The 23,245-nt window shown below is 46.6% G+C and overlaps 1 protein-coding gene across 3 annotated transcripts in view; it reads left to right on the forward strand.

The window, feature by feature from the left end:
- RNF130 (ring finger protein 130) overlaps window positions 1–23,245 on the forward strand; it is a 133,078-nt gene that overhangs the window by 75,066 nt on the left and 34,767 nt on the right. For 2 of the 3 annotated variants that reach the window (XM_032846848.1, XM_032846849.1), the window contains exons 4-7: window positions 9,135–9,206; window positions 10,522–10,604; window positions 17,405–17,501; window positions 19,566–19,770. In XM_032846848.1, the coding sequence (XP_032702739.1) occupies window positions 9,135–9,206; window positions 10,522–10,604; window positions 17,405–17,501; window positions 19,566–19,770 (457 nt within the window). Of the gene's footprint in view, window positions 1–9,134; window positions 9,207–10,521; window positions 10,605–17,404; window positions 17,502–19,565; window positions 19,771–22,886; window positions 22,981–23,245 lie in introns of all 3 variants that reach the window. The other variant, XM_032846847.1, reaches the window with a different exon arrangement.

Raw genomic sequence — 23,245 nt, forward strand, 5'->3', positions numbered from 1 at the left:
TTCTTTTCCTTTTTCTAAAAGAATACAGAGCTCCTCTGTCCATGGTAATGACCACCCAGTAACAAAGAACACCCCTGTTCATGGAATAATTCCAGCTACTAAATGCAGAAGGAATGGCAAAATTACCATTTTACATCCTTAATAAAATAATGAATCTCTGTCCCAACTCAAGGTCGTGTGTTCAAGCCCCAAGTTGGGCTAGCCTACTTAAAAAAAAAAAATAAATAAATAAAATTTAAAAAAAAACCTTAAAAATGATTCCTCTTGAGTCTTCTGTACACATTGTATTATTGCATCATAACCAACTAGTTGGTGAGGGGAAGTTCCTTGTAAAAGAATTCCAGCTCATCGATGAATTACAGAACCACCATTTTGTAACCGTTCATGAACTGCCAGCCTTAGGCAGTGATCATCAGTGGATGCTAAGATCAGCTGGAGGATGTAGAGAGCTGGATAGTGGATGGATGGAACAGACAAAGCCTGAATCTATTGATTGTCTTGATGTCCATGAGGGCAGGGAAGGCGAACACCGCGTCCTGGCGCTGGGAGCTGTGAGGAAGCACACAGCACCTTCTAGGACGTATACTCACCAGAGCAGGCGAGCCTAAATCTAACTGCTGTTTCATAAGAAATAGACCAAGTACAATGACACCAGGAGGAAACAAGCAGCCAAATTTAGAATATGGGACACTCTGTTAGACAAATAACCCAGTTTTATCATTTTAAAATAGCCTTTTAAAAAAGTATTATGGAGACTTCTGTTTGGGGCCAAAATAGAATCAGATCATGAACTTGGTTTACCCTTCTGCCTGAAAGAGTTAAGAGACAACAGCAAAAACATGAAATCATATTGTCAAGAAAACAGACGACAGCAAGGATCAGGGATGCCTGAGAAATGGCAAACAGAAAAGATGAGCTTCAAGTTTTAAGAGTTTCCTCTAGTGTTGGAAGCTTCTCTCTCCTCACCCCCCCCCCAACCGCCCCACCCCCACCCCGTTCCTGTTCTGCTCAGTCCAGGTCTTGTTTTCCTCAGGAAGGGAGGGCCCTTTCTTTTTGAGGGGGTTGTGGTGGGTGTTTCAGATACTCAGGGGAGTGGGCCGCCCTGGATTATCTGATCTTTCCTCCCTCGTTATGTTTTGTTTATCTGTAAAGTGGAGCCTGAAAAATGTCCCCGTCCCTGGTTGTATCTCAGAGTCACCTGCCGAGGCTTCTGTTCAGTGAGCAGTCTCTCTCTCAGGAGTGTGGGGAGGTATTTTATGCTGGTTTCTGGGTTCCCTGGCTCTTGGGACTGTCAGAACCCCTTTTCTCTTCCCTTTAGCACAGCTGCCGAGTCTATATCCTTTTAGAATAACACTACAGTTGGTGGTTTGACCCCGACTACTTGTCCTCTCGGGTCTGCGGGAGACCCTTCCACCTACCTTCATTAAAGTTGGTCTGCGCCCTTTCCTCAGGAAATTCAGTAAGATTTAAACATTACCCTGCTCCCACCACCTCGTCCCAGTTAAAGGCCCCTCCACTCAGGATTTTCTTTCTGTCTTTCCACTTTGTGACTCGGGTCAAGGCCACCATGACCCATGTTTGCTGTCTCCAGTAGCCAGGTCTCAGTACTCGTAATGCTTGGCCTTGGACATCATACATCCCAACGTGCACTCTCCCAGCCCTGCTCTCCCTTCATCTTCCCCCTGTTGTGAAATGGTGATTTGACTCTCTGAGCTGCACAGCCAAAACAATCTTGAGTAAGAACTAAGTTGCAAATCTCACATTGCCTGATTTAGTAACTTACTACAAAGCTACAGTAATCAAAGCAGTATGGTGGGGGCATAAAGACAGACCAGTGGAATAGAGTAGAGAACCCAGCATTGTTCACAGTAGCTGAAACATGGGAGCAACCCAGGTGCCCACCGACAGATGCATGGATAAGCAGAATGTGTGTGCATACAACAGAGTATCATTTCCCTTACAAAGGAAGACGGCTCTGCAATACACTACAACACTGGTGAACTTTGAAGACATTTGCCGAGTGAAATAAACCAGTCACAGAAAGACAAATACTGTAGGACTCCACTAACATGAGATTCTTGGTGTAGTCAAAATTGTAAAGCCAGAAGGGAGAATGGTTCTTGTTCTCAGGGGACTTCTCAGTCGGTGAGCGTCGCTTCTTGATCAGAAATTACTCGATTGGTGAGAAGACCTGGCACCTAAACATTTATGCTCCTGACAAATTAGAAAGCTCCAAAATGATGTGAAGTGAAAACTAAGGGGATGCTGCAAGAGATATAGACAGCCCTGCAGTTAGAGTCCAAGACCTCTACCCCTTTCTCAGCGATTGAAAGAGGAAATGGACAAAAAATCAGTGAGCATGTGAAAAAGATTTAAACAGACATCATTGATTAACTTGACCTGATTGACATTTAAAGAACACTCCATTCAGCCTTTTCAAGTGTACTCTGAGCCATAGAACAGGTCTCAGTGGATTTAATGGTATTTGAGTCCTGCAGAATATGTTCTCTGACCACTTGGAATTAAATCAGAAATCAGGGCTGTCTGGGGGGCTCAGCTGGTTAAGCATCTGCCTTTGGGTTAGGTTGTGATCCTGGGGTCCTGGAATCAAGCCCCGTGATGGGCTCCCTGCTCAATGGGGAGTCTGCTTCTCCCTCTGCCTCCACACTCATGCTTGTGTGGGCTCTCTCTTTTTATCTCTCAAATAAATCTTTTTCAAAAAATCAGAAACTAACAACAAAAGTCTTCGGAAAACTCTCAAATATTTAGAAACTAACTTTTAAATAAGTCATGGGATAAAGGGAAATGGGAGAATCATTTGAACGGAATGAAAATGAAGACACAATATCAAAATTTTCAAGATTCCGCTAAAGCAGTGCCTGTATTAGAAAAGGTGAACTTTCCGAATACTGTCAACTTATGCCTTAAGAAACTCGGGAAGAAGAGCAAATTAAATCCAAAGTAAACAGAGGAAAAGAAACAATAAAAGATCATAGCAGCAGTCAGTGAACTAGAAAACAGAAAAACAGTGGTGCTAAGAAAAAATCAATAAAATTGATAAGCCTGTGGCCACAATGTTCAGGAGGAAAAGAGAGAAGGCACAAATTAGCAATATCAAAAATGAGAGCAGTGACATCACTACAGATTATAGGGATAATAAGTGAATATTTTGAACAGTTCTATGGCAATTAATGCAAAATGGACAAACTCCATGAAAAACCCTAATGACCAACACACATTCAAGAAGAAAAGATAACTAGCTCTGTATCTACCAGGAAAACTGCATTTGTAGTGTAAAACTTAAAAAGAAAGAACAAACGAGGGGCGCCTGGGTGGCTCAGTGGGTTAAAGCCTCTGCCTTCAGCTCAGGTCATGATCCCAGGGTCCTGGGATCGAGCCCCGCATCGGGCTCTCTGCTGAGCGGGGAGCCTGCTTCCCTTCCTCTCTCTCTGCTGCCTGCCTCTCTGCCTACTTGTGATCTCTGTCTGTCAAATAAATAAATAAATTAAAAAAAAAAAAAAGAACAAACGAACTCCAGGCAGATGGTTTCTGTTGAGTTCTATCAAACATTTAAGGAAGAAATATACAAACTCCAGAAAATTGAAAAGGCAGGAATACCTCCCATTTCATCCTGTAAAGCCAGCAACATCCTGATACCAGAACTAGACGAAAACATTACAAAACAGAAAACTGTAAACCAGAATCCCTCTTGAACAAAAATGGAAAAATTCTAAAGAAAATTTTAGCAAATGATACCCAACAATATATAAGAAGGCTAATTCATCATGACTAGGTTGTGTTGATCCCAGGAATGCAAGGCTACTTAAACACTAAGAAATTAATTGATATAATTTACTATATTAACAGACCCCCCCCCCAAAAAAAAGAAAACCATATGTCTCAGTAGATGGGGGAAAAAAACACTTGTGAAAATCCAACATTTCTTTGTGACTTTAAAACTTTTTTATAAACTAGGCATAAAAGGTAACTTCCTTAAACTGACAAGAGGCATCAGTGGAAAACTAGCAGCTCTACCATCATATGAAATGGTGAGAGATCAGATGCTTCTTTTTAAGATTAGGAACAATGATTTGTGCTTCGATGACTTTTATTTCCACATTGTGCTACAAGTTCTAACCAGCACAACAAGGAATAAAGAACATAATGAGGGACCCCTGGGTGGCTCAGTTGATTAAGTGTCTGCCTTCTGCTCAGGTCATGATCTCAATCTCAGGGTCCTGGGATCAGGTCCTGCATCTGGCTTCCTGCTCATTGGGGAGTCTGCTTCTCCCTCTGCCTGCCACTTCCACTGCCTGTGTACTTGCTCACTCTCTCTGAGAAATAAATAAAATATTTAAAAAATAAATAAAGGTACCCATATCAGAAATGAGTAAGTAGGGGCCTCAGGGTGGCTCAATCAGTTAAGAATCCCACTCTTGATTTCAGCTCATATGATCTCAGGGTTGTGAGATCGAGTCCCACGTCGGGCTCCACACTGGGCACAGAACCTGCTTGAGATTCTCTCTCCCCCTCACCCTCTCTCCCTCCTCTGCTCACTCTCATTTGCTCTCTCTTTAAAAAAAAGAAATGAATAAAGCAGTTTTCATTCACAAAGGACATTAACATCTATTTAGAAAATTTGGTGGTGTCTATAAAAAGGCTGCCAGAACTAATAAATGGGCTTAGCAAGGTTGAGAGATATAATACAAAAATCAATTTTATTTCCATACGAGCACTGGATGAGAATTGAATTTTTTAAAGTACCAATTCCATTAGCATCAAACAGAAAATAAACAGGAAATTGTTAGAGATCTGACAAAAGATGTGTAAGACCTGTACAGTGTAAACTATAAAATATTGCTGAGAGAAATTAAATAAGAACTAATCAGATGGAGAGATCTACAGTGTTCAGGGGAAGACTCAGTGCTAGTTTGATGTCACTTCTCCCCAAATTGATCTATGCATTTGGTGCAATCAGTCCTAATGTAAATCCCAAATAACTTTTTTAATAGAAATTGACAAGCTTAACCTAAAATTCTTATGGGAACAGACTGGATCAAGAACAATCAAAAGGATGTTGGAAAAGAAGGGGAAAAAAAAGTTGGAGGTGTAACACTGATTTCAAATTTGTTTTTACAAAGCACTACAAGAAATTAATAACTGTAAGAAATTAATGAGTGTGATATTTGCTTAGTAATAGATACATGCTACAAAATAGTGTTCAGACACAGACCCACACATTTATGGGCAAATGGTTTTTGCCAAATGTACAAAGGCAGTTCAGTGGAGAAAGATGAGTTTATGATGCTGGAACAATTGTGTATCATATGCCAAAAACAAACCTATGCTCAGGACCTCACACCATATACAAAATTAACTCAGTATGGATCAGAGGCCTACGTACAAAACCTAAAACGATAAACCTTCTGGAATACAGGGGAAAGTCTTGTAATCTTGGGATAGGCAAAAATTACTTAGATATGAACCAGATTACAGTCCACAAGTGAAAAATTGATAAACTGACCATCAAAATTAAGAACTTCTGCCACAAAGTGAGAGGAAATGTATGCAAAAAGAATGGGATCTATAATATGTAATACAGGGGCGCCTGTGTGGCTCAGTCTGTGGGTGGCTGACTCTGGTTGAGCCTCCAGCGCTTGATTTCAGCTCAGGTCATGCTCTTGGGGTCATGAGATTGAGCCCCACATCAGGCTCCCCACTCAGTAGGGAGTCTGCTTGAGATTCACTCTCACTCCTCTCCCTGTGTTCCTCCCCCCCAAAATAAATAAATAAATCTTTAAAAAATATATGTAGTGTACTGTCAAATCAATAATAAGAGCGCATACAACTGCATAGAAAAACGGGCAAAAGATTCGGACAGACACTTCACCAGAGAAAATATGCAGATGGCAAACAAGTATATGAAAAGATGCTCACTGTCGTTAGTCGTTAGGGAAATGCAAATTTGAGCTACAGTGAGATACCACTACATACCTCTTAGTGATTACAATCAGATGGAAAAGACTGACCACCCAAGTGTTGGTGAGGATGTGGAGGAAGTGGGATTTTCATACACAGCTTGTGGAAACATAAAAATGTCCCACTCACATTGGAAGACACTTTGGCGGTCTCTTAAAAAGTCAAACACAGGGGCGCCTGGGTGGCTCAGTGGGTGAAAGCCTCTGCCTTCGGCTCAGGTCATGATCTCAGGGTCCTGGGATTGAGCCCCACATCGGGTTCTCTGCTCAGTGGGGAGCCTGCTTCCTCCTCTCTGCCTGCCTCTCTGCTTACTTACTTAAGTAAGTAAGAGATCACTTACTGTGATCTCTCTCTGTCAAATAAATAAATAAAATCTTAAAAAAAAAAAAAAAGGTAAAACACACTACCCTATTGCCAGCCTTCCCTACTGTGTAAAATATTTACCCCAGAGGACAAAAGCGCATGTCCTCACGAAGACTTGTACAAGTCAGTAAGATGGTTTTCAGCTTTATTTATTGCAGCCCAAACCTGGCAAACAATACAAAAGTTCCATCAATAGGGTAAAAAGATAAATTGCGGTGTATCTGTACAGTGGGATACTACGTAGAGTAAGAAAGCAATGAATGGTTGACACTTGCAGCAACATGGATTAATTTTAAGGTAATTATGCTGAATGAAAGAAACCATATACAAAATAGTACATAGTATATCGTATTTATGTAAAACTCTGAAAAATAGAAAGTACAGTAGCATAAAGTAGGCGGTGGACAGAAGCCGTGATGGGAAGAAGGGATTAGGAAGAGGCGCAAGGAAATTGGGGAATGATAGATACGGTGTCTTAATGGTAGTCATGGTTTTGAGGGCCATGTCAAAATATCAAATTGTAGGGGCACCCGGGTGGCTCAGTGGGTGAAGCCTCTGCCTTCAGCTCAGGTCATGATCCCAGGGTGTTGGGATCGAGTCCCGCATGGGGTTCTCTGCTCGGCGGGGAGTCTGCTTCTTCCTCTGCCTGCTGCTCTACCTGCTTGTGCTCTCTTTCTCTCTCCCTAAATAAATAAATAAAAGCTTAGAAATATATATCTAATTGTACACTTCCAATATATGCAGCTTAAGTCAATTCTGTTTCCACAGGCTAAAAAGATACATATATGGTAGAGGAGACTCTCACAGACTAAGAGAAAATTGAGGGGAACAGCAACCAAATGCAATGTTTGGACTTTGTACCCTGAGTCAAGCCAACTATATAAAAAGATATGTTGGGGTGCACCCGGGTGGCCAATTGGGTGAATGGCCAACTCTCGATTCCGGCTCTGGTCATGATCTCAGGATCATGAGATCAGGTTGGGCTCCACTCTCAGCCATGGTAGGGGTGGGGAGAGTCTCTCACTCCCTCTGCCCCTCACCTCCCCCCACCCACATATGTGTGAGCTTGCGTGGTCTCTCTGTCAGATAAATCTTTTTTAAAAAATAGACTTTTTTGGGTGCCTGGGTGGCTCAGTTGGTTAACCAACTGCCTTCAGCTCAGCTCGTGATCCTGGAGTCCCGGGATCATGTCCTGCATCGGGATCCCAGCTCCACGGGGAGTCTGCTTCTCCTTCTGACCTCCCCTCTCATGCTCTCTGTCTCGCAAATAAATAAATATTTAAGAAAAAATAAAAAGAGAGCTGGGGAAATTATAGTATAGTCTGAGCATTTGATAATGTTGATAAATTATTGTTAATTTTGTGAGATGAGACAGTGGCAGCAAATGAAAGCCCCTATCTATAAGACATAGTGACAGTTTTATGTATGAAATGCTTTGTGATATGCTTTGAAATCCTCTAGCACAGTAAAGAGGAGGGGATGGATGGAAGGATGGAAAATATTGGTAAAACATTGAGCATTGAAGCTGGATGATGGGTAGATACATAGAAGTTCATTAACTTATTTTCTTTTGTGTATTTTTAAATTCCCCTAAAATGTTTATGTTTCTATGATTTTTTTTCATCCTCAGGATATAAAATCCAAGGTCTCCCCTTCTCTTAGCCCCCACCATCCCCCCTCAGGCTCAGCGTCTGCCTCTTCTCCACCGTTCAAGATCTGCTTGTGTGCAGAGTGACCACCTGTCTCAGCGTGCCTGTTTGCACCCACTGTCCCGTGTAATTACTGATAGGGCCCTCTGACTCCCAGAACGTTCTGTTTTGCACAGTCAGGTATATGCTCATCCTAGCGATATCGAATAATTGCCTTCATAGTCCTGTGCTTCACGCCTATTTATTTTTCTTAGGTTTCCTTTGTCCAGAAGGCCCCTCCTGTCCCCTGTGCTTTTCCTGATAGGATTCCTTCCCACTAGTGTTCCACATCTCTGCTCAGGGCTCCTTTCCTCAAGCCTTCCCTGACGTCCCTCCTCTGCCCCTGCCCCCCACCCCCACCGTGTTAGGCTGCCCCTCTGCGCCGCACACCACCCAGGCATCCCCTGCTGTGCAGGACTCAGTCACAGTATCTCCTGGTCTGTCCCCCGATTTGGGAGCACCGTCGTTCCCCCTGTGTGTCCTTGGTATCTAGCAATGTCTGCCCAAATGTGGGATCCTCCCAGTCTCTGAGATTCTGTGACTTAACCCTTTCAGATAGCTCACCCCTCGGAAGGTAAATGCACCTTGCTAAGCTCACGGAGCATTGTGGTGGTGGAGACGGAAGGAGAGCTCGTGACTGCCTCTCTCCTGCTTCGCTGGGCACTGTGCTGCACCACCGCGGGGGCATTGGAGGCTCGAACTCATCCTTCTGATTGTCCCGGAGCCATGAGGGCCGTGCTTGCGGCTCTGACAGGTGCAAGAAGTAGATCTCAGTAATGCTGTAGTATTTCAGAGGTTTATTAAACACAGGGATGCAGCAGTGGTTATGACCCTGGTGTTTTTTTCCCACTATATATACTTTTGAACTATTCAGGGTTCATTCAGTATTCAGGATAATTCAGTAATTCAATTCAGAAAGCTAAATCTATGGGAAAACTGCCAGTTTTTCTCATTTTTTAATTGCTTTGTTAGAATCCTTTCCTGTGACGTGACCTAGAGAATGTTATGGGCTAACAGAGGCTTTATACATTTAACGACTTTAAAGTGAAGGATGTCATCTAGAGATCGCACATTAATGTCCGTTTTTCTTTGTAATTGTCATAGCGTCGTCTTGGAGATGCTGCCAAGAAAGCCATCAGCAAATTGACCACCAGAACAGTAAAAAAGGGTGATAAGGTATGGTAGCGAAATAACTTGACATTATAAAAACAATAAAGTAGTTTCACCTTCGATTTGGTGGGAGAGAACACACCCTAATCATTTGTGTCTCTCCGGGTATACGGCCTAGTGCTTCATTTTAGACTAGCCTCCCTTTGAACTCTTACCCTTAGCATGCCTCATTTGGAGGCCATCCCTAGAGTTTCTGACTTTCTTGGACTTGCAGTGCTCCTCCATTACCAGCTGCACTGGTCTCCTTCCCCTAGCCATGGTGTCACACTGCAGCCAAGGATGCCTTCAGGCAGAGCCCTCATGGGTCAGTTGGTGCCCTCGGTGGCCAGGAGTATACCTCCTCTTCGCTGTGCTTCCTTTGTGTTTTAGTCCCTCACCAGTTCACCAGAGAGCTGGAGCCCCACATCTCCCGGGAGTGTCATTCACAGGGTGCCGCCCAGTGGGCCAGACGGTTGGAAGGAAGCGCCCAGTGTGTCAGGGTTGGGCCCTTGGCGTGGGGAGATGGAGTGAGAAAGCCAGTGACTGAGGCCGTGGCTGAGACGGTTTACCAGAGCTGCCCGGTCGGGCCTCGCATCACATGGAGCCCGCTTCTGCTGCAGGAGGACAAAACAGCAGCTTGGGGTTAGAGCCTGCACGCCATGCATTCGGTTATCTAGAGGGAAAAGTTGCGCCTCTACAGGCATAAGCCCAAAGTTGTTTTCTGCAGCGCTCCCGGCTCTCACATTGTGATGAACAGCCCTGGGAGGGTAATGGCATGGGCAAGGAAGGAAGCCAGTTAACCTGGGTGGCCAACCACCCGGCTGAGTCCTCCTGAGTGTCCACAAAGACCCAGGATTGTTCTCTACCCCAGACCTGGGACCAGCTCCCATCCTTGGGGCTTGGTCTTTTGGGGGCTCACCATCTTTCCTGCCCGCACTCTGATACGTAGTCGGAGGACAACCCACACTGTGGAGGGTGTGCAGGGAAACCCACTGACCCAGAGCCATGATGCCGCTGTGGTGGGGCGAGAGGAGGGTGTCCACGGTGATGGTGGGTTTGAATCTTGAAACACAAGGAAAAATTCTACCTTCTAAGACCCTTCACAAATAGAATTAGCAGTAACTATTACAACATAGTTTCAAAACGGGGTAGAGGGGTTTTGGTATCATTTGGGTCAGTGCAGTTAAGCAACTGAAAACGTGAGAAGCATTGGTAGCTGTTCACTTCCTAATGGTTTGCTCGCCGTGGGTGCCACAGGAAGATGCTCTGCTGGATTGTCTCCCCGTTTCTGTATGGCTTCCATTCTAGCCTGTGACTCTCATGCCTGTGCTTCTCCTCACAGGAAACAGACCCCGACTTCGATCACTGCGCAGTCTGTATCGAGAGCTACAAGCAGAACGATGTGGTGCGGATTCTCCCCTGCAAGTATGTCCATGTCCTTTGTTTAAAACAGAGTGCTGCTTGTGGGGCACGCACGCCCCCCTCTCAGGGGAGGGTCCCACTGGCTCTCGGCACCTGTTTGCCAGGCTCTGGTGGCAGGTGGGGGCGGGGCACCACGTTACCCGTGATAGGGGTAGCAGTAGGCAGGAGCTGTGTGCCTCGGCATGCACTGACAGCAGGCCTCTGCTGCTGGTGAGAAACACGGGGAGAACCTTTGGCCACATCATAGCCTAAGACCATAAGAGTCAAGAATGTTCAATTCTGGGACTCTCATGGGTTTCAAAAGGAGCCCCTTGCTCCTCTTCCTGTTAAATCCCAGCGCATCACTAGGCCCTCCCGTGAAGGCTCTGTGGTGTTCACTTGTCGCCAGGAACCAAAACTCTAGGACTTGGACCAATCCTTCTGAATCTGGGTTACTCGGACTGGCTGCTGGGCCAGGCCTTCTGCTGGGTGCGCTTGAGGTTACTGTCCTGTGCCAGGGTCCGTGCTTTTCTCCCCGCTGTACCCGAGGGACAGGGACCCTCCTGGTAGATGCTGGGGTCTCATGGTCCAGAAATGGGGGAGTCAAAGTAAAGGTCTGCCTTTACTGCTCCGTATATCGGGCCACATTCACTCATGTGTGGGGCTCTAAATAGAGCAAATGTTCTTTAGAAGCATTTCGAATGGAAAAAATACAAAGTCGCCTACTGAGAAGCCTCAAATCAAAGACTTTAACTCTTCTTTTTCCGCTCCCTTAAAACATAACCACGCTGACCACTTAATAACACAGGACATGTGAACAAATGAAATAATTGTCAGTGGTTGTCTCCATGAGGCTACTGGTACCATTTTCTTCCCAAAGTCATCGATTTTAAACCTAGAAAGATCCGTGAGAGGTTTTGTTTTTTTCCTTAATCATAGAACTTAAGAATAATTCCATATGCTGAAACAGAAAACCAGCTTCTAGAATTCAAGTCAATCTAGTTTACTTATAAAGGAAAATCTACAAAACGAACGGTACATTTCCTGTAGAAAATTAAATTGCATAATTAGCATATTTCCTTCAGCTGCCATCAGGTATGGTTTAAAACATGAGTCTGGGGGAAACACACATCCAAATACAAACCAGGAAGATCAGTAGGTACAGTATGAAGCATTACCCACTCTTGGCTGGTTTTAAACCTGTTTTCAACTGCACAGATCTCTGACAACAGAATCACCAGGAAGAGGCCAAGTCTTTCCAAATTCTGTCTTCCTAATTCAGGCCAGAGTCCCTCTCGCCCCCCGAGAGGGACCATCTGGACTGAAGAACAAAGGCCTCTGAAGCCAATCATGGTTGTTACTAGCTCGAGAGTGTCTTCCTCAGGGGGGCCTCCGCCAAAAATAGACTACTGTGGAAGCTTGCTCATCCTCCTCCCCGCCTCCTGAGCACTGGCTGTTCCAAAGTTTCATTCTTCGTTCTCCTTTTTCTCTTTTCTTTCTTTTTTTTTTTTTAAAGATTTTATTTGTTTATTTGACAGACAGAGATCACAAGTAGGCAGAGAGGCAGGCAGAGAGAGAGGAAGGGAAGCAGGCTCCCTGCTGAGCAGAGAGCCCGACGAGGGACTCGATCCCAGGACCCTGAGATCATGACCTGAGCCGAAGCCAGCGGCTCAACCCACTGAGCCACCCAGGCGCCCCGTTCTCCTTTTTCTTAACTTAATCCAGTGCTTTCCAAACCAGACGGTGTGTCGGAATCCGTGGGGAGTGTTCAGAAGAACACATCCCAGAGCCTGGGCCTGTGGCTCGTAATAGGCACCTGAGCAGCACTCCACAGTGTGCCCCTCCATCCTGGGCCTCACCCTTCTGTGGCTGCGCCTGTGGCTGCAGTCTGCTTTTGGATGTTAGAATTCTGGCAAACTTAACATTTCTCTGTGCCCGCTGTCAGGGCACTGCGTCCTCGGTGGGTTGTGTTCCATTGCTGCATCCTTGTCTGTCGCTCTCCCCGAGTCCCCGTTCTGCTCTGGGGCCAGGTGCTCTCCGTTACACGTACTCCTAAAGCCTCAGCAAGTGGTAGCCTTCTCTGCTCAGCACAGCCGTTTACCTCACTGAAATGGTACCGACAGCAAGATTCTCAGGTATAGGAAAAATTAACCTTGCACGTTGAACAACGTTCTGTGGGACCGGAATCGACAGCTTCCCACCCAGAGCAAGGTTTCTGAGCCTTGGTACTGTTGACCTTTGGGACCACATGATCCTTTGGGATCCTTTGGGGTGGGGGTGGGGCGACTGGCCTGTGCATCACAGGATCTTTAGCGGTGTCCCTGGCCGCCGCCCCCCGCCCCCGAGAGGCCCGCAGCAGCCCCTACACACAGTCGAGGCAACCACTCACATAGAGGGTGGCCTTGGCCAGATCTCCATCTTCACTTCACATCTTCCCCACACCTCTGGTTTCTGGAGGACCCCCTCTAGGATACTTACAAATGAATTTGGGCTGTGGGTTGCTACCTCCTTTCTTCCCTCTGCCTGGGACATCCTGCCCTTCCTCTTTTGTCTCTAGGGCTTTGGAACAGAGCAGAAGGGTGACTCTGCTACCTCTCCCTTGAGCTCTCATGCCCGGCAGTGCTGGCGCCTCCCTGCCTCCCATGGGACTCTCTCTGGCCCCCACCAGCTGGGCCTGGAGTGCTGCCCAGAGCGCCCGTCTCTTTCCCTGATTGGCTCTCCATGTTCATTCTCCTTTAAACACCGTGGCTCATCCCTTGTTCCTCACTCTGGCCAGATAGCTTCCCCCGCAGCTTCACGGACAAAGTTATGGTTGTTTGACCCCAAAATTCCCTCCACTTCCTGGCCTCAAGCTTTCAGTGCACCTGCCTCCCCACCCAGCCTTGCAGCGTCCCTTCCCATCAGGATGGTGGCGGGCTCCTTTTGTTCTGACACACTCTTTCCATCCACCTCAGCCTCCCCGTGCCCAGGGGACCTAACTCTGATGATTCTCTGCCCTGCCAGTTTTTGTTCTTTCGGTCTGTACGCCGACATTTCATCATATTCAAGCCCGTCCTATGCCATTGTCATAAGCCATTGCTAAACACCGTCCTGCGGCTCCTCTCTTCACAGCCAGACTTCGGGAAGGAGCTGTGCTCACTGTCCCTTCTTCACTGGAGTGAGGAACCAAGGAAAGCCCAGGTGCCTTTGTTTCTGTCCATCCTTAATTTTTAACAAGCTTCTCTGCAGACTGAACTTAGACTTTCTATCTAGAGAGAGCAGAGCTCATGGATTGCTACCTTTTTGCTGCATGACCTTTCTTTTTCCTCTTCCGTCACATTAATTTGCTGTGGACAGATGGCTCTTGGCCTCGTTTGGGGGCCTCCTGCTTGTGTCCGTTGATTACAGCTGATCATCCTTGGAAGTTAGCCAGCACGTCTTAGAAACTGTCACCTTATTTATACCTCTTATTTAAAGGTCAGCCACAACATTCTTTTAGTAGTTAAAAATACTTTTCAGAAGTCGAGGGCCATCGCTCGGATCACCATGTGTCCAGGATGCTACATAGGGAGCCTGAAAGGGGTCCATCCTCTGACCACTGCGTCAGGCATCACGGGCGTATCCCCACCTTGAGGGAGAGCCTGTTCCAGCACTGTCTGCTGCCAGCCCGGCAAGGGGGAAGAGTTCTCATCTCTGACCTTTCATAATTCTGGATCCATCTATATTTGCCAGGCTCTTGCACGGCACCAAGAGGAGCTGGGAAAACCACTCAGCTCTAGTGCACCCTCCTCTCCCCACCTCCAGCCATCGCTCTGTCCTCTCCAGTTTGTGAGGTGTGCAGGAAGTAAGGAAGGGGAGGATGCCCTACTACTGGTTTCATTCTGCATTCTGTACCCCAGAGCATTTCTTGCAGGAATAAAGAGCTTTTTCCCCAAAGTTCTGATCTGCTTGTTGTTCTTTCCACGTTTCACTGGTCCTCGACACATCACCTGCTTTCACGTGTACTCTGACTGCTCGAATCTTTTATCACAGTGGGAAGGGCTTCTCTGGCTGGCCCCAGAAGCCACCCACTGAGGTGACCATGGGGGCCCGGGGTACACCTGTGAGCTAGTCAGACATCACTGGTGCTGGGCATGCTGGCACCAGAGGCCTGCGCACACATTCTGACCACTTGTTGGGCTAGTGTGGGAAGCGTTAGCATGACGTCGGCTGAGCGCGTGTTTAATGGTACCTTGCATTTGCATGCCGCTGGGGGTTTTCTAAGTATTCTACGACAGCTCGTCACTTGCCACTCCAAACAGCGCGTGCCTTTGCCTCTAGGCCTGGCAGCTCCACGCTGACACAGCCAGGAGGCAGACTCAGACTGCAGCGGCAGAAGTGTGTCTGGGAGGAATGGGGGGGCCACCGCCGAGCTTCATGCAGCGGTGACGCAAGAGGGGAAGGGGATGGGTGAGGAGGGTAAGAAGGAGCACAGGGCAATTACCCACCAAGATAGCAGCAGTGGCCCCGAGGAGGCGGGGGTCTGCATCAGAGGGCCCGTGGGTGGACAGGGAAGCTGCCGGGCCGTTTTCAGACGAGAGGGGCATGCATGGGAACCAGGCTGACAACCTCCACATCTCCCCCCAAGGCGAGGTACAGGAACCGGGCTCTCGGGGACTCTGTCAAAGGAGGGAGTGGGTAGGTGGCCGACTGGGGTTGGGGTGTTCAACAGGAGAAACACAGGGTACACACACAGTCACAGGGAAAAGATTTTTTTAGTTTAAGGAAAAAAACTTAATTTCTTCAGATTTGGGGCCAGCTAGGGAAGGGAGACATTCTGAGTTTCTCTCTGGAGACCCAGTTAGTTGTCCATTACTGTACTGCAAGGGGGGGTGGAGGGACAGTCCTTTACATCAACAAACCTCAAAGGGAACAGTTTAAAACCCCGACATAGGGAAAACCCATGTATAACTGAAGTTAAGGAACAGATAAACAAAGAACACTCAGCTCATGCAGCTTTAAAAATTAAATATGGGATTATACTATCTTTTTCTGAACAAGCAGTCATAGAAATGAAAGGCAGAGGCTAAGAAAAAAAGAAAAGTGAAAATGCTGATGATGGAGAGCCTGGAGAGCAAACCACCATTTGCCCCCAGGCTGCAGCTACTTGCTGAAACCAGGGTCTCTGCAAACAGCTGATGCCAGTGGCCCCATCACAGGTCACACAGCCTCTTCTCTCCTGTCACCTGCCAACCGCCCAAAGTCCATCATCCACCCCACATGAAGCTGGCCTCCATCGCCTGTCCCACTAACCAACCCGGCACTAACCAGACCTTCAGAGGTCTATAGGTCAGAGGTTAGGCAGATGCACCCTTGTGAGGCGGAGGATTCTGTCACTTAGTCGACCTAAAGGGGTCTGTATCCCCAGAAAGATTAGAAGCCTTATGCTAGTCTTTACCAGACTACAGTGAACTCTGGCACAGTTGACAGCTGCTGGGGTATGGGGCCCTGCAGGCAGGAGCCCTTCCCCCAACTCCCTCAACCCCTCCCCCCCACAACCCCGAGCACTCTTCTACGAGGATACCGGAACAAGAAGTGGATGTGCTTTGTGTGTACTAAATGAATTTCGGGCTCACCTATGGTTTGATGACTTTTGCCCCTTGAGTAAAAACCTGCAGGTTTAAATAAAAGCCTACCGGGACAAGGAAGTTCTGGTTCACTGCACTGATAAATTCAGTCTTCAAGATCTTTATTCTTACCGGAAGAAGTGAGGGCAAAGTTACCAAGTATCAGTAGGTGGTGCGGATCCAGTGTTGAGGTTGAAGCTGTAAGCATGCATGTTTCTTCCAAATCCCAAGTAAAGCAGCAAGATGTTTAGACCCCTTCCTTTATTTGATGAAAACTGCATTTTTAAGCAGCTGCATATAATTATAAGCCACATATAAATTACAGATTCACAAAGTTGTCAAGGCGTACCATGTTTCCATCTGATATCTTTCTTGAAATTTCTTTTATCTTGAGACTCCAAATACAGTTCCTCTGAGGTGCCCAGGCTATGTGTCCTGGCACCTGCCTCTCTCCCTCTCTGGCCAGGACTCTGGGGCCTCATTTTAGCTTTTACCAGCTGCCATGGGGAGTCCTTGAACTTGAGAAGTGATTGCCACAGCTCCCTCAAAGTCTTTCCCTTCCACAAGGCACAGGTCCCTTTTCTAAGAATGCAAGACTCTGTGACTGCTTTTCCATCACAAGGAAGTGACTTTCCACTCTCCTGAGTGAAAAAAAAAAAAAAAAATCACCCATCCTCTCTCTCTCCCCTTCACATTTCCACTGAAAACTGTTGGCTCAGTGTCACCGTATTCCTAGGCACCCTTCATCTCTAAAACACTCCTAACCACCTCATAACTTTCACATTTAAAACATTGCCTAGAAGTCTTCTTAAATAATGTTATAAATGACATGGAAACCAAGTTCCGTGAATAATTCATGGTTGTGCAGAAAACTTTTCATTCAACCCTTAGTTCGTACCTTCTTCAGTTTCCCTTCTACTCTGGCTGTTGTATAAAGCATAACTGATTGATAAGGTATAGTTTGTTCCATTCTTAAGAAAATCCTGCTTCTTCAAATGCTAGAATAAAAAAACTGAACTGCCAAATACCACTTGCCAGTTTTCAGCATGCAGACTGGGGTCAGGAGGTTTTCTGCCAGCTGTATTTTAATACATCCCCAATATTTTTCTCTTAGGACTTGCCAATATTTCCAAAAGGAGGGAGAAACAGACTAACTAAAAATTCCGTTTCTGGGTCTAATAGTTGTTCAGTATATAATCCATGATACAACTCTCCATTTTTTGTGTTTTGTTTTTATAGGCATGTTTTCCACAAGTCCTGCGTGGATCCCTGGCTTAGTGAACATTGTACCTGTCCAATGTGCAAACTTAATATTTTGAAGGCCCTGGGAATTGTGGTATGTTTCCTGTTTTGTCACTCCTTTTGTGTGGTGGTGTCTGCACATGAGCCAGCGTGGGACAGGTGGGCGGTTAAGTCTCGCGAGAGAGCACAGGCTTTCTCTGCCACACGGCCGTTCTTCCACATTCTTAGAGTCCAACCCGTCTTGGGGAACTCCCAGAAGAGAAGATAAAGACCTGAACTAGTCCACTCGGAAGCCATTGGGTGGTAGAAATGCAGGGAAGAATGGCAACAGAGAGAGGGGTGGGGTTTGCTTTCATCACAGGGTTTTTTTGGGGGGTTTTTTGTTTGTTCTGTTTTGTTATTAAGGGCTAGATATAGAGACTTTTGACTTTGGTTCTGTAGTAAATTTTTTCCTCATTCAGCATCTTATAAAGCTATGTCATCACTTAAGTTTCGTTCTCTTGAATCTGACTTCGATCCCTGGGGCGTTGGTCAGCTATAGGCTGTGAAGGTGGGCGGTGAGTGCCTGGCAAGGCCTTTGGTCCAAGGCCACACAGTACTTCATTCAGCTCTGGCCAGGCAGGTCAGCACTGACTCACCAAGGACCTTGGGAGGACCTGGGGGGGACCAGGGAGGACCAGGAGACTTCCTCCAGGTCACCCTGGAGGACATATCTGTCCAAAATTAATGCCCCTTAGCGGAAAATAAAATACTTGCCGGTCTCAAGAAAGAGTGGATGAATGATTTCCTTGTGGAACCAGAAGTTTAGTGTGTCCAGCAGATGAGTTGCTCATTTTAGCTTTGCAACCCAAAACTCTGAGAAGTCCCACGTGAAATATGCCATTGGTCAACACCTGAGTGGTCCAGGTGGGCAGTGTGGCTCCTCCCAGCTCCAGAGACCACGTCACTGACATAGTTGAACATAGGGTTACTCTTCCTCGGAACTGCTGACACTGGACCAGATAATTCCATCAGGGTGGGGGGCATCCTGTGCCCCGTAGAGTGTCCCCCGCATCCTTGGCGGCTCCCAAAGGCTAGTAGTCACAGTCACTCACCAGTCACACAGTCTGAATGTCTCCAGACATGGGGAACAGTCACCCGCCGTGGGAAGTGTTTAGCATAGAGCATCCGCCCTGATATCTGATGTGTGGCAGATGTTTCCAGAAGTATTAACTTCGCCTCTTTTGGTTGGTGTGATTGGTTTGCCTTCAGTCCTGTTCTTTGAAGTACAGACACATCTCCCTTGTGTTTTTAAAGAACCTCCTTCTGGAGTCTATTACAAGCTATCATAATTGTAAATCTAAAAGCCATAATAAACCTCTTCTGACTGGGTATCATTGTAAGCATTTTCCTCTGGCTGTGGGACAATCTAGAGCAGTTTTTCTACCCAGGAAGCCGTTGCTGTGGGTCTCGTTGGCTGTCACTTCTCCATTCTTGAGCTCCTCTCCGCCATCCTTCCCCACTCTGCTTCCAGTGCCGTCTGCCAGAACTGAAGGCTGCTGGGGAAATCAGATAGCCATCTTGCTATCTCAGGAGACTTCCGCACCCATTTTTTAGTGGGTAGGCTTTGGCTCAGGGCAGCTCTCTACCTCTCCTTCAGGGCCAGATGCTTCAGTTTTGAAACCAATGATTTACCCACAACTCAAAGGTCTTTTCACTGTTGATCTGCTCTTGGTCGTATGCTTTCCTTGTGTCTAAAGGTAGAAGATCTTTTAAAACTTTTTCAGAGCAGGGCATTTCAGAGAAGTTAGTAGGAGGAAAGCAGTATTTGATTTTCTCTGCCCTCCCTCAGCATTACTGGAAGACCCAGAGTGAGGCGTTTTCCTGTTTGTCATTTAGCTGTGTCCCCCAGAGCTTGTCATCTCTTTGTGAGGCTCAAGTGTCCAGTTTTCTCAGCTCTGCAGTAGATTTTGGTTTCCTTTGTATCATGTTTGGGGGGAAATCATCTGTTTCTTTTAAAGGAAAACTCTTGGGTGAGAAAGGGAAAATGGGGAAAGAAATGAGAGGAAGTCACATGGAAAAAAAATCTTTAAGTCTTTCAGCAGGGTGTCAGACATTTAGAATTTTGTCAGAGATTTGCTATGCTTCTAAGTACTCTTAATCTGGGAATGTTTTGCAGCCAAATTTGCCATGTACTGATAACGTAGCGTTTGACATGGAAAGGCTCACCAGAACCCAGGCCGTTAACCGAAGATCAGCCCTAGGCGACCTCGCCAGCGACAACTCCCTAGGCCTCGAGCCACTTCGAACTTCGGGGATCTCGCCTCTTCCTCAGGACGGGGAGCTCACTCCCAGAACGGGAGAGATCAACATTGCAGTAACAAGTAAGTGGGGTCCTGTACCCAGGCGCAGGGCAGGTTTGCTGCTGCGGCTTGGTGTGTGTTGACTGCTCCAGACGGCAGAGGAAGGAGGCAGTCACCCAGGCCAGGGAGTTAATCTGTAACGGAGGAAGTGACAGATACTGCTGTTGAAACGGGTATTTGGGAAGACAGACCTTTCCTTGTAATAAGAAGCTTGTGGATTTGTGTGTACTAAGTCAGAACAGCTGCCGTCTGACAAGTTGTCTCGGTAGCTGTACAGACACCTGCTTTGATGACTGCCTTGCCCACGGGTGTTGGAAGCGGTCACACTGGGATGCGACGCGGGGTGTCACGTGTGGTGTCACCAGCCTCAAGCACCAGGCTGCAGGTGGCTTTCTGTAAACCCAGGGCAGAATCTGAACACAGAGGTGAGCAGCTCCGGGGAAGTTGAGACATCCTGTTGCTGCTCACTTCACTTTATGAAGTCTGGTGTCTTGGCACTTCCCTTTTTGGGGTCACTGTATCTGGGGCGGGAAAAAGCCAAACGGGGATGTGCTTTTAAAAACGCTCTCACTAGGCTGGAACGTCTTGCGGGGTGAAGTGTTGCCGAGGAGAGACGTGGCGCTCCGAGTGTGTTGATGGCCAAGGCTGAAGGACAGTGTGCGTGGGCCGGCCGGCATGTGTGTGTGTGGGCCCTGTGGGCGTTCATCCTGTAACAAGCCAACTTCCCCTTCAGTTCCATCCTCTATGTGGTCTCTCCATCTAACCGCCTCTCTCCGCGCTCCTTGTCACCACTGTGGTGCTGCCTTCCCAGTGCGTGCTGTCGCTTGCTGTCGCTTCCAGCCCTAAGCCCCGCGAGGCCGCGGCGCGGAGAAAGCCGTCACAAAGGATTTTTCCTCCACGTAGTAAGGCATGTGTAGGCTGCTCAATTGCAGTGCACATGTTTCCCACCGACCAGAGATTAGTAGTCATGAACAGTGTCCCAGCTTTTGTGCTATCATTTGTCTAAACTCAAGGAGACTTCATTCAGTTATAAAACAAGGAAAAGTATTCTTGGATGCAGTTTGACTCATTTCCTACCACGTCCCAGCGATTTGTTTTAACAGCTTTTCATGTTTTCAGGTTTTAGGGGGTAGATTTTTAAAAACTGATCCAATAGCAATAAAGGAAACAGGTTGTTTATCAATGAGTTTTTGTAGACTCCTCATTGATCGACATTTATTGAGCACCTACTACTACATTAAGTTCTGATCCCATTATATTTTATGCCGAAATGCCCTTTCAAAATCTTACATTTTGATGATTAAAAAAATGTTACTTCGTGTATCAAATGAATCACCTTTAGTGGAATTGACAGATGTTAATCAATTCATGTGGTTAAATTAACCCAAAGCAACCTCACCTTTCCCTCAAAGTTCTGTAGTGTCCCAGCATCCACTGTGCAAGGCACTGTGCTAAGTACCCAGTGGGGTGGGCAGGGCTGACCAGGGGCCCGGCTGCTGCCAGAATGTCCCTGGGCCCACAGGGGATCATTGTGGTTGCACCTGCTTCTTTTTGGTTACTAGTTTTTATAACCTAAATGCCATGGGTCTGTGGATGGTCTGTTCAGAATGCAGAAACGTGGAACTTGCAGCTCTAAAACGCAGTCTACTTATCACGTATAAAGGTCTCTGAGAAGAAAAAAATAAACAAATAAAGAACACTGAGTGAAGCGTCTTGATCCTGCTGACCAGTCATCTCTTAATTTTTTTCAAATGCCAGTGTCCATTTTTCCTAACTTAAAATCCACGCAGGTAAAGATGGCCAATTTGGTATCGGTTCTTAAATGTTCATTTTTTACTTAAAACCTTATAAATTCACTGTACTCATGAGGAATTTATAATCCAGGAAGCAGTGGCAGCACTACTACCAAAAAAGAAACAGTTTGCTAAGCATTTTAATAGTATAAAACAAGATGGCTGATGCTCATAGAACAAACTCATCGTCCTGGAGCCCTGAAGGGCAATTCTTAACCTTTTGAAGATCACCACCTTTAAAATCCAATGAAAATATAAGAACCTTTTTCTAGAAAAATTCCTAGGAACTCATAGCTTTGCATATCTGTGGGACTGGTGGACACCAGATTGAGAACATGCGTGTTACACTCTCCACTTCCGCGTGTAAACTTTGGACATTCCAAGGCCGAGTGTCTTCCAGCTGCCCCACTGCCGATACAGAGGGGCTTCGCTGTGAGCCACTTTGTTAAACCGGCCCCGGGTAGCATAGACTGTAGGAAATGTTTTGTAGTTAACACTTACTAGGAAGTCAGGATTGGTTCACAAGTTATTTTGGAGGTTTTCAGTTAAAGAATGTTTGTGGAACATTATCTTGATAGCATGGGCTTTCAAGAGAAGGGAAAACATTAACCGACTTCCTGGATGTAGAAGGAGGTTAGCTGAAAACTCTAGAGTTCTGTGTACCAGAGATTTTCAACCCTCTGATGGGCCAGCTTTCTGGTGAGTCACCTGCTTGACACAGCCAGAGCCGCTTCCCGCCGGTGGGGGTGGGAAAGGCAGTCCTTTCCAGGAGACACCAGTAAGGTGTCCTTTTTACATAAAGGCTGTAAGTAAGCCCAAGCCCAGGAGAAAAGAAAGACCAGAAGACCAGCCTGCGGACTGCGTGGAGTGCCCCCAAGACTTCCGGGACCCCTACTCCGTATTTATAAGCCTTCCGCTAAGAATGAGTGACACAACCACACAGAAGTGACAGAACGAAGAAGGAAAGGTTATAGAAGTGTGGCTAAGTCTACCGTGCTGTCATGTAAAGCAGCAATTTAAAAACCTCTGTCCACGTGCGATCTGATAGACCTGTTTCTCCTGCACGCTTTTCGGTGGCCACACTCCTCACAGACGTCAGGACCTTAACTGGAAGAACTGTCCGGGCCATGCTTTCCTTTCTCCCTTGCAGCTCTCACCACTACCTCCACTAACCTTCTCCAGTTAGTAGCTCTCTGGCAAACCTCCTCCTGCTTCACTTCCTTGGGCCAGTCTTGGCTTACACCTCCGTTGACGTCTGCTTCGTTGCATTTGAGGGAAATGTTGACATCGATTTGACTTAAGCCTTCTCCCCAGAGTGATTTCCTCCCTTTCCTTTGTCAACAGAAGAATGGTTTATTATTGCCAGTTTTGGCCTCCTCAGTGCTCTCACACTCTGCTACATGATCATCAGAGCCACAGCTAGCTTGAATGCTAATGAGTAAGTAACAAATTATTTTTTGGATTGCATGTGCCAGATGACCCCAAGAAAACTTGTAATTTTCATAAAGCTGGTGAAAATTGGCTTCCACCAGTTGCGTAGTGATCCTGATATCATACCTAGCAGAGTAAGGTATTTCGTGACTATGTACTTGTAGTCAGGATGCGGATCGGGAGGTCACCTTGCTCAGCAACAAGAGCTCCCGGGAGGAAAGATCTAGGGGCTTTCGCTAGCCACAGCATAGAGGACAGCAGCTGTGTGATGC

The sequence above is a fragment of the Lontra canadensis genome, unplaced genomic scaffold (assembly GCF_010015895.1).
Source record: "Lontra canadensis isolate GAN:19392208 unplaced genomic scaffold, GSC_riverotter_1.0 scaffold181, whole genome shotgun sequence".
NCBI lineage: Eukaryota > Metazoa > Chordata > Mammalia > Carnivora > Mustelidae > Lontra > Lontra canadensis.